This window comes from Manis javanica, chromosome 17 (assembly GCF_040802235.1).
Source record: "Manis javanica isolate MJ-LG chromosome 17, MJ_LKY, whole genome shotgun sequence".
NCBI classification, from domain to species: Eukaryota; Metazoa; Chordata; class Mammalia; order Pholidota; family Manidae; genus Manis; species Manis javanica.
Genome location: NC_133172.1, coordinates 9,550,299 through 9,565,937, shown reverse-complemented (window position 1 = coordinate 9,565,937; position 15,639 = coordinate 9,550,299). Strand labels below are relative to the sequence as shown.

The 15,639-nt window shown below is 54.2% G+C and overlaps 1 protein-coding gene across 3 annotated transcripts in view; it reads left to right on the top strand.

Annotated features, from left to right (window-relative positions):
- Positions 1–3,266: 3,266 nt before the first annotated feature.
- The window catches only part of MARK4 (microtubule affinity regulating kinase 4), a 28,049-nt gene continuing 15,676 nt past the window's right edge, over positions 3,267–15,639 (top strand). The window contains exons 1-8 of one of the 3 annotated variants that reach the window (XM_017650383.3): positions 3,267–3,619; positions 7,880–8,080; positions 10,031–10,084; positions 10,186–10,234; positions 10,918–10,983; positions 11,061–11,131; positions 12,081–12,137; positions 14,014–14,250. In XM_017650383.3, coding sequence (XP_017505872.1) covers positions 3,569–3,619; positions 7,880–8,080; positions 10,031–10,084; positions 10,186–10,234; positions 10,918–10,983; positions 11,061–11,131; positions 12,081–12,137; positions 14,014–14,250 — 786 coding nt within the window. In that variant the 5' untranslated portion in view covers positions 3,267–3,568. Of the gene's footprint in view, positions 3,620–5,847; positions 5,905–7,879; positions 8,081–10,030; positions 10,085–10,185; positions 10,235–10,917; positions 10,984–11,060; positions 11,132–12,080; positions 12,138–14,013; positions 14,251–15,639 lie in introns of those variants that run through there. The other 2 variants (XM_017650382.3, XM_073226534.1) reach the window with 2 other exon arrangements.

Here is a 15,639-nt window from a genome sequence, read left to right as displayed (position 1 = left end):
GCACATGGCTCTGATTGGTCAGTCCCTTTGTAGTACCTTCTAGAATCTCAAGGGATTGGATTCCTCTCTCTCCCTTGCAGAGTCTCTGACTCTCCCACTTGGATATAAACTCAAAGCACATTTTGCTTACCTTTTTCATCTTCACATCCCTAGAAGTGTGCCTGGCACATAGTAAGAGCTCAATAAAGAGTCGTTAACTAATGCATGAATGTTAATAGGTCAAAACTAAGCACTGGAAGTCGCAGACAGAGATGGGTGCAGTTGGGACTGGGAATGGGTTGGTATTGGTAAGGTTAGATGCAAGATTAGGGGCATTTTTAAGGCTCCGCGTTAGGTTAAGGAGGCTTCTCAGGGGCTCAGGCACAGCATCCCAGGCCCTGGGATGCGTGGTCACTTGCCTAGGCAAAGTTATGGTTGAATTGGGGTTAGGGCCAGCATTAGGGTCAGGGGCTGGGCTCAGGGGTGGACTTCAGAGACATGATGGCTGGGAGAAGTGGGTCAGAGGTTCAGATTCCAAGGTCTGAAGGCCTCAGTTCAAGGACTGGATTTGCCAGACAATGGGTTGTGGGGGAGGGGATGGTTGGGTGGCGAAGGGTCAGGGAGGGACAGGCTTATGTCCTCCCCAGGTCAGCATGGAGCCCTGGTAATCAGAAGGTACCCTGAGCTGGAACCAAGTGGCTTGTGATGAGCTGTGACCACTGCTGGTACTCTTTTTTTTTTAAATTTAATTTTTTACTGATGTATAATTCACATGCCATAAAATTCACCCTTAATTTTAAAGTGTACAACTCAGTGGTTTTTAGTATATGCACAAGGCTGTGGCAGCCATCGCCACTAACTCCAGAACATTTTTGTAACCCCGGAAAGAAACTCCTGTGATTCGGTAGCAGTCACTCCCCATTCCTTTCTCCTCCCAGCCCCAGGGATTTACCTATTTCTCACATTTCATGTAAACGGAATCATACCAAGGTGGTCTTCTGTGTTGGGTTTCTTTTGCTAAGGATACTGTTTTCAAGGTTCATCCGCATTGTGGCCTTCCCCTCTTTAAGCCTCAATCCCCTGGTGGGGGAAATGGGGTGCGACAGTACTGGGGATGGGGTAGACTGGGTGGGCCCTAAAGTGCGGTGGGCTTCCAAGTTTAGGAAGGTGGTCTGCTGCTCCCGTGTGGTGCCTTGGAGAACTGCAGTTTTCTGTGCAAGGACTGGGAAGGGATTGGTGACTCAACCCCGCTCAACCCATCTCCAAGACCCGACTCCTCACCCCGCAGAGCCCTTGGGCTCTCAAAGCTTCTAGAACACCATTCTGAATTCCTCCCTCTCTGCCTCCCACCATTCCTGAGACTCCTTGAGCCCCATTTGCTGAATAATAATAGTAATGTCACCCACTTAAGAAGTTCTAATCTGCTTCTATGTGAGGCACTTCACTTCTATAGTCTCATTAATTTTTTGCAGACTGAAGTTGCTGCTGTTATTATTCAGAGACAAGAAACCACTGTGGTTAGGAACCCAGGTTCTGGAGTTTGGAGGCACCTGGATTCTAATTCCAGCCTTGCTTCTCAGCAACATGTGATTTTTCTTCTTGGGCCTCTGTTTCCTCATCTGGAGTTGATAATGATGGTCCAAATTCATGGGGTGGCAGAAAGGATAAAGTGCTCAGAGCCTGGCACAAAGGAAGCCTCTGTGAGTCTATGCAGCTGGTAGTATCAACCAGCAATGTGATATAAATGTTTAACAACCAGCTCTCTGGGAGATGAGGGGTGGGGAGCCTTGATTTGTAGTGTTTGCCAATTTCCAGGGCATAAATATTCCCACCATGGCTATTTCAACCTACCAAGGTGACATCATTGAAAGCATTTTTGGGGGGAAGAGACGTGCAGTAGCCCATTTTACAGTAGTTTCACTGTGCAGATACCATAGATGTAAATAACCTCAGGATCACAGGTAATAGGAAAATGCAGTAAAATAATTAGGATGTGATGAGGATTTATTACCTTTGTTGTAAATATGATTTACTTAATTGTATGTGCATTATTTAATTTTTAATACTGGCAGTTTAACAACCAGTTTTAAAATTCCTGAGACTTTAACAGTCGGCTCCAACACTCTGCTGTTATCATCACACTCATTTTATAGGAAGGAAAACTGAGGATGTGGAAGATGGTAGACAGACAGGGACAGGCCACGGACTCCATCCAAGGGCTGGGTAATTCTGGGGCCAGGACTGTGCAATACCCCTCTTTCTTTCATTCCTGGTCTAGAAGGTGTGGAGGGTCCCCACAGCACTGTGTGACCTCAGCAAAGCCCTTGCCCTCTCTGGTCTCATTTTGTCCAACTGGAGAGCAGCCGTGCCCTGCAGGTGGTTACCTGCATAGGGTTCCTTTGCATTTGCTTCAGCCTGGCCAGGAAGGCAACCGGCAGGAACTCCCCCACTCCCACTTTATAGATTGAGAAACTGAGGCCCAGAAAGGGCAAATGCCTGCCCTAACCACATAGCTGGACAGAAAGAGTACTCAGACCCTGGCTGAGGTGCAGAGAACAGGAGACTGCAGCCCACAGCCTTGGGGTCCAGAGTTTTCTGGAAGGAGGGAGGCAGCATTGCTGGAGAGGTTAGCCACCCTTCTGCAGTAGCTCTGCCCAGCACACCGTGCACCCAGCACCCTTAGCTCATGTCCCCAAGAGCTTCCTGGGCCCCATGCCTGGGGAAGGGTGGGCCAGGCGGGTGGGAGAATGTGGACTGCGCCGTCTGCCTGGTTCTCCCCCTGGGCGCTTCTCTGCACTGTCTTCATTCCCTTTACAGGTCTCTGTGTCTCCTCTCTGCGTATCTCTGTCTCTTTCCGTCTCTCTGTCTCCGCGTGTGGGTCTCTCGGTCTTTGTCACTCTTTGTGTCTGTGTCCTCTCTGTATCTCCCAAAGTTTTTTTGTGTGTGTCTTTCTTTCCGTCTTTCTGTGTCTCTCAGTCCTCTGGCTCTTTGCATCTCTTTGTGCCTCTGCATTTCTCTCGGCCTGTTTCCATCTCTTTGTGTCTCTTTTTGTGTCTATCTCTGCGTCTCTGGCGCTCTGCCTTGGCGTTTCTCTTCTTTTCCCTTCGGGTGAGTCTCTGCCCTTCTGTGAGAACATGCTCCCCAGCAACGCGCCCGGACCTGCCTCCGCCCCCAGAGCCCCCGACCCGTCAGGGCCTGCGCCTTTAAGGGCCGGAGGCAGGGGGCGGAGTCTTTGCGGCCCCGCCCCGCCCTCCCCTCCCCCTGACGTCCCTTCCTCCTCGGCCCCTCCTCGGCCCCTCCGCCGCCGCCCGGACCGGCTCCGCGCCCCCTCCCGGTCCCCCGCCTGCCAGCCCACCAGCCCGCCGCCCCCATGGCGCCCCGGGCCCCGACTGAACGGGGCCACTAGGACCGTCGGCGTCCCCTATCTTTCCCCGCCCTGCCCCCTCTCCCGCGGCGCGAACCCTGGTGTCCACGGCGCCCAGCTTTTGAGCTCGCGTCCTCAGGCCGGCGGGGGGGGAGGGGAAGAGCGGGGACCCCGGGACCCCCGCCCCCCCCACCCGGCTGCCCAGTCTCCTGGGACCCGGAGAAAATGTCTTCGCGGACGGCGCTGGCCCCGGGCAACGATCGGAACTCGGACACGGTGAGTGGGGCCCGGCCCCTTGGGGAGCCCCGGCCGAGTGCAGCCGTCGAACCGCTCACCCTGCTGTGCCCCTCCCGCCTCGCGAGCCCCCACCCTTATTCCCAAGCCCGGCCCGGCTCGCCACCTCCCGACCCCTGCCCAGACATACAGGCCTCTCACCCTCCCCCACTCCTCAGCTCAGCCCGACCCCTGGGGGCACCCCTCTCCAGGGACCCTTCTGTTGCCCTCTGCAGACCGCTTCCGCTCGGATCTTTTCCCTCCAGGAAGCCCCCTCCCCTGCCTTCCAGGAGCCCCTCCCTTCCCCGGCGTGTTCTTAAGCCCCTTCCCCCTCCAAGCCACGGGCATCCGACAACTTGCCCCCTCCCGGTTTTGCAGGGCTCCTGACCCCAAGGCCCAGCCCTGGCCCTCTCCCAGGAAGGCCTGGCCCAGCCCTGCTTCTGACTCCGACCTTCCCAGTCTGGATCTGGGTGGCTGGCTACCTAGGAGCCCCCCTTCTCTCATTCCCAGCCCTCCACCCCTCCAGGATCCTCCCAGCTCCTGTGGGCACCCCCTCACGGGAAGCTGGTTTTCACCTTTCCTGGGCCCAGGGCCCTTTGCATCTTGTTCAAGGTCTGTCCACTCCCAGGCCTGGTCCCCGTCTCCCAAGCAGCCCTGCCCCTTGATTCCCAGCACCTGGGGCCCCCCAGCCATCTTCCCCATCTCTCTGGTCTCTTCCTCTCTCAGGAAGCCTTGGCCTCCAACTTCAAAGCCTCCATCCAGCCCAGTCTTAGAATTCTAGGCCCTGGACCAGTCTGACTCCAGGCCTCATCCTCCCTATATCAACTCCTCAGCTTCAGGCAAGCTCCCACCGCAAGCCCCCAGCCCCTATATCCCCTCCAGGCCAGGACCTCCTCCCAGGACACCGTCTCTTCCTCTAGGTCTCCAGGTTCCTATGCCTTCTGCCTCAGGGCTTCCCTCCTGCTTGCTGGGGTCTGGCCTCCCAGCGATGCCCCTTCCTCAGCTCTGGAGTTCTTCCGCAGCTCACCAGGCTTGGCCCCAGGTCCTTCTTCCAGAAGACCCTTGGGCTCCAAGCCTCTGGTCTCGCCCTGGCTGTAAGCCCTTTTCTCTTGGGGTCTGTGTTCTGGAAGCCTTCTCATCAAGTTTCTAGGCTTCTTGACCCTTACACGGCTCAGCCTGTATTCCTCTTCATCTTCCCCTTCCCCAGGAAACCTCTTCCCCAGGACTCCCAGGCCCCGGATCTTTCTCTGGTTTTAAGGACTGCACCTAGAAACCCCCTTCTTTGACTTGTAGGAGTTTCTTCAACACCCAGGCCCCTGGCCCAAGGATCCTTGGCCTCTGACTTCAACCCTTCCCAGGCCCCCTGTCCCAACACCACAGCCCGGAACAACCTTGGGGAGACACCCCCTCCATTTCCCTGGTTCCCGATCACTCTCAGTACTCCTAGACCCTCCTACCAACCAATGCCAAACTCCTCCCTGGCTTTCTCCCTTTCCCCCTAGTCCCTGACCACACCTCCTCGCCATCCTCAACCCTGGAGCCCCACCAGAGAGGTTTATCTCTGCCGTGTTGCAGGACCCTCCTTCACGGAGATCCCTACTGCCACCATCACGACGTGGCTCTGTCCATTGTACCCTAGGGCAGACTCTGATTTGGGGTCTCCCATGAGATCCCCCCACCACCCCACTACAGGAAGTACCAGGGAACCCACCAGCCTGAGTTCAGAGGCCAGCTCTGCCAGCTGGTTTGCCCTGTGCCCTCAGACTACTGGTTCTTGCTTTCCAAGCCCCAGTTTCCTGCCCTGGAAAATGGGTCTGATCACTTGAGCCCCTCAGAGGAATACTTGAAGTGACACAGGTAGGGCCTGGCACATAGAACTTGCCCCACACGTGTTTGCTGTTGTGACTGTGGCTATGAGTCAGACTGCTGTGGATTCTTAACCCAGGGCTGTCATCTGAGCTGTGTGAACTTGCAGATCCTCTCCCTGCTCCAAGCCTCAGTTTCTGTATCTCTACGTGGAGTTGATGATAGCCTCTCTCTGGTAGGGATGTTTCAGAGAGCAGAGGAGATGAGTAAGATGCATGGGGCCAGGCACACTGTAGCTGCCATTATTATTATTACTACTATAGTACTACTTTGATTATTCAGATAAGCATGGGTTCAAATCTAGTTTCTGTCCTTCCTTAGCTGCGTGACCTCAGTCAAGTGACCTCACTTCTCTGAGCCTTGGTTTCCTCATCTGTAAAATGGGGTTCCCACAAGCACTTCCTCCTCCTCTTGTTGTTCAGGTTTGTGCATCATGGAGATTGGAGGGTGGCTAATCCCCTTGTGCCAACTAATGTGTAAGACCTGCTTGTCAGTCCTGGCAAGGGGTCACCTCTCCCTCTGGAATCAGAGTTCAGAACCCCCTGCCCTGCCACCTAGTTACCATTACAACAGCCATGTGGGGTCATGTTCCTTCACCCCAAGTTCCAGGTCCCCATCGCCCAGCCTCTTTGGAGGTTCCCTAGCAACAGGCCCAGTGTTGGGGTGCCAGCCGGGCAGGCAGGTGGGAGCCAGGCCAGCTGGTGGTACCAGCCAATTTTAGCTCCCACCCCCAGTCCCTGGGGACTTTGTCACCTACTGCCCCAGCCGCCCCTGGAGGGGATCCCTTAGCTACACTGCCTTCAGTGGGTGCCAGCCCTCCCCCAGTTGGTTCCCCTGGTGCTACTTAATAGAGATTCTTCTTCAAGCCCTTATCTTGGTGGGAATCAGAGTCCTTACCAGCCAGACTCTCCACCTCCCTTCGCACAGTCCGGAGACCTGAGGCTGTGAGCAGCCCAGTGTGATGTGGGAAAGAAGTCAGTGCTCAGGAGTCAGCAGGCCCAGGTTCGGATTCTGGGCACTGTGCTCCATCTGCCCCGTGACCTTGGGCAAGGTACTTAGCCTGCCTCAGCCTTAGGACCCCTGTCTGGAGAATGCGATTGTGATTGGACCCGCATTGGAGGCCAGGGGGAAGGCTCAGAGGGTGGCTTGCCTAGGGTCAGGACTTCAGCAGTGGCAGTTATCTTTCTGCCTCTTGTGAATTGAACAGTGTGACCTTGACGCAGCCTTCTCTCTCCAAGCCTCAGTTTCTCCTCTGGAATACAAGGATGCAGGCACACTGCCCTCACTGGGCTACTGTGGGAACTAAATGTAAATGAGGTACTTATTAGCCCAGGATGTGGCCCACAGTAAAAGCTGCTTAATACACACGATGCAGGTGTGTGAAGCCTTCTGGTATGGTGGTAGTGAAGAGCATCCACTCTGGGTAGACTGGGTTCAGATCCCGGCTCTGGGCCTCAGTTTCCCTGCCTGTAAAATGGGGATGCTGACCTGTTCATGGCCAGAGCTCATTAAATATTGGCCATCATCACTGTTAACTGGCCTGGTGGATTCCCTTCAAGGAGCAGCCCGAGGCCTTCATCTCGCTGCCCACCTGGCTCGCTTCCTTCCTTGGTTCCCTTTGTCCTCCAGCTTCCCACCCGCAGCCCTGGGAAAGGCCCAGGGTCTGAGCAGAGCCCTCTTGGCTGGGGCCTCTGCTTGTGTTTATCGCCCCCACCCTGGGCCCCAGCCTTGAAAGGGAGGCGTAGTCCCTGGGGCTCACAATCAGGACAGGGCAGCCTGGGGCGGGCAGGCAGGTGACTTGCAGGGGAGAGAGGCCCGGGAGGGACAAGACGTCAGGAACAGAACGTGGGGGACAGATAGGACCGATGGCATGGGAGACAGTAGGGCAGGGTGCTGCCAGAGCAGCGGGATTTCACAGGGTGGGGGTGGGGGGTGGGGCCATGGAGGAAACAACAGTGTTTTCCACCAAAGGACGGTGACAATGCGGGGCTAGAACGTCTGGGCAAAATAGAAGTCAGTGTTTGGAGCTGAATTTGGGGCAGTAGCAATTGGAAGAAAATGTTCGGGGCAGTAAACAGGGAAGACAGTACTGACGTGTGGGTTTGGAGTGGCATTCGGGGGACTGGATGGGGACAGTGACAGCTAAAATAGAGTGTTGCGAATGGTGACCATTGGCATGGGGTGAGTGCTGCAGAGTTTGGGGGTCCTGGCATTTCTGTTCGAGGAGACATCTTGTTGGGGAGAGAGAGAGAGAGAGATGGGGGACTCAGAGGCATTGGGTTTCTCTCTGGCCTGGGCTTGGAAAGGGCCACAGGGGGGCCAGCAGCCACAGTGGGACTGAACCGCCCCAGCCCACAGTGCCACTGCCCTCAGCTCACGCCCTGTCTCCCCACCCAGCATGGCACCCTGGGCAGCGGCCGCTCCTCAGACAAGGGACCATCCTGGTCCAGCCGCTCCCTGGGTGCCCGCTGCCGGAATTCCATCGCCTCCTGTCCTGAGGAGCAGCCCCACGTGGGCAACTACCGCCTGCTGAGGACCATCGGGAAGGGCAACTTTGCCAAAGTCAAGCTGGCCCGGCACATCCTCACCGGCCGGGAGGTGAGTGAGGGGGCAGCACGGGGCTCAAGGCCGAATCCGGCAGCCCCAGTGCTTTGCAGAAGGTGGGACGAGGTGAGGCTTGGCCCTCACTTTACTTTGTGACCTCAGGTGAGTCCCTGACTCACTCTGGGACAGATGAGGACATCTCAGGTTTTTCCGGAACAACTCAGGTAGAAGAAGAGAACCCATTTCCGGCATCCCTGAAATTGTCAGGAAATCTTTGGTCACAGGCCCGACCACTCTGTTTCTAAGAATTCACATGGCTTCTGCATCTCTCTAGGCCACTCCCCTTTTTAACAGAAGACTTTGGTTGCAAATCTTCCAGTGATCAAGAGAACACCAGAGAATCTGAGTTCTCAGTTACCCCATCTCCCTTTCCCACGTGGGCCGTAGGTGCTGAGAATGGCAACATTGCAGAGCTCGTAACCTATATGTGACACATCTCACACCTAAGAGGGAAGAATGTAGTGGGTGGGTTTATGACTCCTCTGCACCCCGTTCAGTTTTAGAGATGGTGGCTAGAAACGATTTCTCCTGTCTTGGAGGAATTCTCTCCTGCCCTCATGCTGTGTACCCCATACATAGAAAAGACACCAGGCCCCAGTGGTTTTATGGGCAAATTCTACCAAACATTCCAATTTTATGCCCGCACCTCCAGAGACTAAAGAAAGAGGCTCCACTGCCCAACTGATTTGAAGGGCTAGTTTGACGATGACCACAAATCAGATATGAAATAAAATTATGCGCGAGCCTTCCATGTGAATGTAGATACAAAAGTCTTAAAATATTAGCAACTAAATCTGGCACATCAGTGGAAGAAAGCTGTGTGATAACAAAGCTGGGTTCATCCCAAGAATGCACAGTTCTTTTCGAATTGACAATTTATTCATGCGCTTCACCACATTCACAGATTCAAGGAGAGAAACCATATGATCCTCTTAAAAATGCTTAGCAAAATTGAAAACCCCTTTGTGAGAATATGAGGAAAGCGAAGGGACCGTCTCCACAAAGAGCACATTGTTCCCCTGACGTGGGTTTTGAACAGGATTTGAGGGGTTTTCTAGAGGACGAGCGTCTAAGGGAACAGGACTTTCCAGAGGAACAATTCTGTAATCCAGTGGCTCTGGGGGAGATTGGAGGTGGCCCCAAAACCCTTTGGGAAAACTACAGACCTAGAGCCACATTAAGACATTAAGGGCCCCTCAGTACTGGAAAACTTACGGAGTTTTACCCCAATGTGTCATTCAAAATAAAAAACCTAACTACCCTGCAAGATAAATATGAGAGTTCCGTAACATTCTGAATTTCCCCCTATTATGACAACCTCAACACTTTCAAAACTAATATATATATATATTTAAGTGTAAAGTGTTTAAGAGGTAAACTCTTTATCAGGCTGCGTAAGTTCAAATCCCAACCTACAAACTTATTTGCTATGTAACCCAAGCTAAGTGACTGAATGGCTCCATACCTCGGTTTCCCTATTTGTAAAATGGAGATGATTCTAACACTCATGTGAGGATTAAGAGTTCTCTTTTGTGAAGCTCACAGACCAGGGCCTGGCACATGTGATTGCTGGGTAAATGTTAGTTAGCCACTGTTTTTATTTATTGTTCCACAGTTCATGCATTCAAAGCAAAGATGTGATGAATGGTCTGAGATGCCCTCACAAAGGGTCCCCCTTAAAGGTCTCAATCACTTTTACCCACTCTCACAGCCCCTGGAGCAACCCCACCCAGGCCCCCCTGTGGAATAGAGAATATTTCCCTGTAGAAGTAACGGTAGCACTGGAAACAGTGGGAGCAGCATGTGCAAAGGCCCTGAGACCCAGGTCCCCCAGCCACTAGGAATGGCCCATATTGAGGGCTTTCTGTGAGAGGGGGCAAAGGAAAGACATCCCAGGGTGATCTGAGTTGGGGGCCCTTTCCCTGTGTCCTCTTCCACCTCCAGGTTGCCATCAAGATCATCGACAAAACCCAGCTGAACCCCAGCAGCCTGCAGAAGGTGAGGCCCAGAGAGAGGGAGCAGGGAATGGGCAAAGTTGGGGAGGTTCTCAAAACTGCCCACCTTCATCTTTCTGTTTCTTTTTTTCTGGTCATGCACAGCTGTTCCGGGAAGTCCGCATCATGAAGGGACTAAACCACCCCAACATCGGTGAGGAAGGGAGTGGGCTTGGGAGCTACCAACCAGGACTGTTGGGAAAGGAGAGTCAGAACCAGCTGCCATAGTAATTAGAAATACCTGTTTTCTCATAGCAGGGTCACTGCTCACTGGCTGTGTGACCTTGGGCAAGTCACTTCACTTCTCTGAGCCTCAGATTTCTCCTCTGGAGTGGGGCTGATACGGGGGCTTACTTCAAGGTGACTGGGAAGGCTGGATAGGATCCTGTGTTCAAAACACTTAGCGCCACGCCAGGGGTACTGGTCTGATTGTTGTCGCTGATAGCAGCCATTGTCATTCTCATTAGGCAGAGAGGAGAAAGAGGGCTCTTCACCAAGACCCCAGGGATTTAGTCTGGCCTGGATGTGGCTGCAGCATTTATCCATCCATTTTATTCAGTAAATACTTACCAAAGGCCTGCTGTGTGCCAGATGCTGGGGATAAATCATGAAGAGAACAGACACAAACCCTTGGCCTCACAGAGCTGACATCCTTAAGAGAGAAAGTAGAAAAGGTGATGACGTGGGCTGAGGAGTTTGGAAAAGCTTGCCATCAGTAGGGAGCCATTGAGTGTCCTGGAGTATGGGGTGTTACAGTCAGACATCCACACAGTTACAGAGTGTGGGAGGAGGGGAGGGGTCTCCTCCCACATAACCCCCATCCCCTGGCCATTGCAGTGAAGCTCTTCGAGGTGATTGAGACCGAGAAGACACTGTACCTGGTGATGGAATATGCAAGTGCCGGTGAGGCCCCTCTCCGCCCTGCCCTGCCCCACAGGTCCCCCAGGCCCGCCCTGACCTCGTGGTCCTCTGCCCCGCAGGAGAAGTGTTTGACTACCTCGTGTCACATGGCCGCATGAAGGAGAAGGAAGCTCGAGCCAAGTTCCGACAGGTTGGGGTCACGGCTGTGGGTGGGGCCGGGAGGGGGTACCCCACCCCGGGGCATGCATCTGGGTTGTCCAGTGACCTGGGGGCATGGCTTAAGTCTGGGTGGAGGTGGAGGCGGAGAGAGTGTGCAAATGCCCAGGTGTGAGGCTATCCAGATGTAGGCCTGCAGGTGCCCAGCTGGGTGGGCGAGAGGGTCACCCCAGGCGTGCAGGTGTCAGGTGTGGGTGTGAGGATTGCCTGGTGTGAAGGTGTGTGATTTGAAAGGGCTTGCATGTGCCCGGCGCTCCTGTGGGTGTAGGTGCGAGGGTTAGAAGATGTGTGGGATTAGGTGTGTGGGTGCCCAAGTATGTAGGTGTGTAGATATGTGAGAAAGGTATGTATGGCAGCCCGAGTGTATGGGTGAGGCGGTCCCAGGTGTGGTTCTATATGTTTGTGGGTAAAAGGTCATGCAGGTGTGAGTTCCCAGGTGTGTGAGGAAGAAGGCCTGTAGATATGAAGGTATCAAGTGTGTGGCTAAGAGGACATGCCGGTGTGAGGGTGCCAGGTGTGAAAAGATCTCAGTGAGGGTGCTGGTCCGGGACTCCTCGGCTGCCCTGACGCAGCTGTACTGGGCGTGGGGGCCTTAAGCCTTGCTGGCCACATGTCTGTCGGTGTATGGGATGTTCTTATGCATGTTTCCCGATGTGAAAGCTGGAGGGGGCTAGTCGTGATGTCTGGGTTTTCGTGTCCCTGCCAGGGGTATCCTGATGTCTGGGTGTCAGAGCTGAGGTGTGTGTTTACAGGTCCCACAGCATTTCCTGCTGTGATCGAATTGGAGTGTGAGGCCCATTGTTCCGGCCTGTGCTTAGGGGAGGCCTGGAGTCCAGGGACTCAGTTGTGAGTTCATGCAGTCTGAGGGAGGCTGAGGGTTTTGGGGGCCACAAGTAACTGACCTTCCCTCTCTTCCCCTCCAGATTGTATCGGCTGTGCACTACTGTCACCAGAAAAACATTGTACACAGGGACCTGAAGGTGAGCCCACTATGAGCTCCCCAGCTTGTCCCCGGCCCCACCTCCGGACCCCTGGGGCCTGCTTCTCTCCATGCTCCTCCCTCAGCATCCAAGGCCCCTGGACCTTTTTCCCACGTTTTTGTGGCAAAAGAAGGCAGCAGATGGGGTAGCAAGTGGTGGGGTGGGGAAGGAAACAAAGTGTCCTGGAATGGCCCTGGACCGTCACATGCGTCCTGTTCAAGGACACTGGGACGTGATAAGGAGTCCACTTCCAGGGCTGCTGGAGGCTTGGCATCTCTGACTGTACAACATTCAGCAACTTTGAGAATTGAGATTTTAGCGCCCCAGAGTCGTGTGTCCTCCAGGGTCTTAGAGTCACAGGCATCTTGGAACTTGAGAAGGACCTTTGAGAGAGAACCGTGCGGCTGGCGCCCGGCGAGGAGGGGGCTGAACAGGCCTGGACCCTGCTGCCTGGTCCAGCTGAGCAGGAACAGGCCCTCACTAGCTGCATGTCCCCGGGTCCCCGCACACCTCCCACCCCGAGAGAAGCCACACATCTCAGGGCTCCTCGTCTTAGACCAGAGAGAGAAATGTTTGTTTGGCTCAATCAAACTGTCCTATCATTTCTTGAGCACCTACTATACACCTACTATACCCCATGCTTTAAGGAAGGGGGGCTTGTAGCCACCAAGGAGGCTATAGTGAAGGACCAGGTTTGTTCTACTGTTTTCAATTCCATTGTGGATAGACACTTCAAAAGTACAGTAAAAAGGAAAGGGAAAGAGATACATGAAACACAAGCCCAGTTTTTAAAATTATTAGTGTTATATTTAAAAAAACATAAAATTCCACTGTCACATTGCTGTAGAAGTTTCTCAACACTCCCACTGTCTCTGTACTGAGGGTCTGAGGGAGCTCCTAGGAGTGCCTGACTTTGCCCCGTGGGGGTGAATTCCGCAGACCAACCTGGAGGAGCGCCCCCTGGTGGAGGGTCCTGGAAATGGCTTAAAGGGATTTCAGGGTCCTGATTAGTGCTCTGTGGGAACCAGCCACAGGGTGCAACCAGACATGGGGCTGGACTGGAGTGGAACCTCAAATGCCAGCAAGGGAGAGGCTATTACACTGGGGCTTGGGGATAATCTCTCTGAAGTGTGTGCGTCTGAGGGTCTGTCCCCTTGTTGGGTGGGAAGTGAGGGAGTGTGGTACTAAAATAAACCAGGAGGCAGGGAGGCCTAGAGAAAGCCAGAGATGCTGGTAGCCTGGCTTGGGGCAGGTCAGACTGGGCAACACTTAGGAGGGTGGATATGTGCTATGTGCCCTCAGTTTACCCATAGGGAAACTGAGGCACAGAGAAGTCTGGTAACCTACCCAAAGTCATGCAGTGAGTCATGGATCTGGGATTCTTCCAGAATTTGTACTTTCAACCCCATATTATGCAGCTACTCTTACAATTAAGTGATAGTCCACAAAGCCTGACGCATAGGAGGTGTGCTAGATAAAGTGATTGTTTTCATTTTTATGGGTCTTGAGCAGTCAGTCCTCTTATTTTTTTCCTTGTAGTGTAAACTGAGGCTCAGAGAGGGGCAGGAGATTACCTGAGGACCCCCAGCTTTACAGGCCCCGTGGGATAATAAAAGCTAACGTTAGACAGCGCTTACTGGGTGCGACATACTGTTTTGCGCCTTTTAAGTGCATTAGCTCCCTTGATTTTCAAACAGCCCTGTGAGGTAGAGACTCTGCTTACCCATTTCTGTGAAATGCCCAGAGAGGTTAAGTCACTGCCGAAGGTCACTCAGGGAGTAAGGGACAGGACCACAGGCAGGCCAGGTGGGCCGGCTCTGGAGCCTCCACTCCTGCCCACCCCACGTCCACTCTCTGTCCTCTCCTTTCCTCCCAGGCCGAGAACCTCTTGCTGGATGCCGAAGCCAACATCAAAATCGCTGACTTTGGCTTCAGCAACGAGTTCACGCTGGGCTCAAAGCTGGACACGTTCTGTGGGAGCCCCCCGTATGCCGCCCCGGAACTGTTCCAGGGCAAGAAGTATGACGGGCCGGAGGTGGACATCTGGAGCCTCGGCGTCATCCTGTACACTCTCGTCAGTGGCTCCCTGCCCTTTGACGGGCACAACCTCAAGGTGCTGGGCAGGGCCGGCATGGGGAATCTTATTGTCTTGGGGAGGGTCCCTCTGGCCGCCACAGTCAGGCCCCCACCACCCTCCTGACCTCTGCAGAGGGGAGAGGGGCCAGGCTGGCCTGAGGTCACACACCACGATGGGGGTCAGGCAGGGCCCCAGTCCCCACAGCCATGTGACCAGTGGACCGTGCCGCAGGGGAGTTCAGAGCACAAGCTCTGTAGCTGGCAGGCTTGGGTTCCAACTCTGGCCCACTCAGGCCCTCAGTAAACTGATTGTCTACGGCCAATGGGTCAGACGCTGTTTGAGGTTTGCAGATACCATGTGAACAAAAGAGCCCAACCCCCACCTGCTGCACACGGGCGAAACTGGAAGACACACTAAGTGGGAAAAGCCAGTCACCACAGGCCGCCTGTCACGTGGTTCTATGAAGTAGGCCAATCCCTAGAAACAGAAAGCAGATGAGTGGTTGCCTGCGTCCAGGACAGGGTCGGCGGGTGGAGAACAGGGCTTGTTTTGGGGTGATGAAAACGTCTAAAATTGATGGTGGTGGTGGTTGCCTGGCTCCATGGATATACTCAGAACCATGGAACTGGATACTTAAAACAGAAACATTCCTGTCCTCATGGACTGACACGCTAGCAACAGAGCCAGGCGGAGGACAAAATAAGTAAGGAAAAGAGGTCCTAAGTGCGAGCAGGCCGGTGCTGTGGGGCAAGAAACATGTCGGGGTGGGGCAGGTGGGTTGAGGTGTAGCACTGGCCTTTTTCTTCTGAAATGTTGCCAGTCTACAGAAAAGTTGCAAACTAGAACAAACAACAGGTGGTGTCTCCCAGGAGACGGCTCCATTGCTAGCATTTGGTCGCATTTGCCATGTTAGTCTGTACATGTCTGTGGTATTGTCACGTCGTTCTTGATGAAACACTTGGGAGATAGTTGCAAACAGTGTCCCTTTATCTCCTGGGACAGGGGCATTCTCCCCTCCACAGTCACACTCAGGAAGTACAGCATTGAGGCAAGCCTGGCCTCTGACCATGGCCCGTACTTGGATGGCACCCGTCCTCCCAAGAATATCCCTGGGCGTTGTTCCTCCTCCTGGCCCAGCACTCACGCAGGCTCGACATTGCGTCCGCTTGTCCTGTCTCCATAGTCTCCATCTGTCTGGATCCGTTCCTCTGCCTCTTGTCACCTTTCCTGGCATGGCATTTTGAGCTCAGACCAGTTCTTTTGCAGAACCGGCCTGGGTTTGGGTTGCCTAGTATGTCCTCACATGTGGATCCCAGTGGTGGGCTCAGGCGGGAAGTCTGCAGGACTGGAATTCAGGAGGTCAGGGAAGTCATTGCTGAGGACAGGCCATCGGAGCAGGGACCTGGGTGATGAGGAGGCAGATGC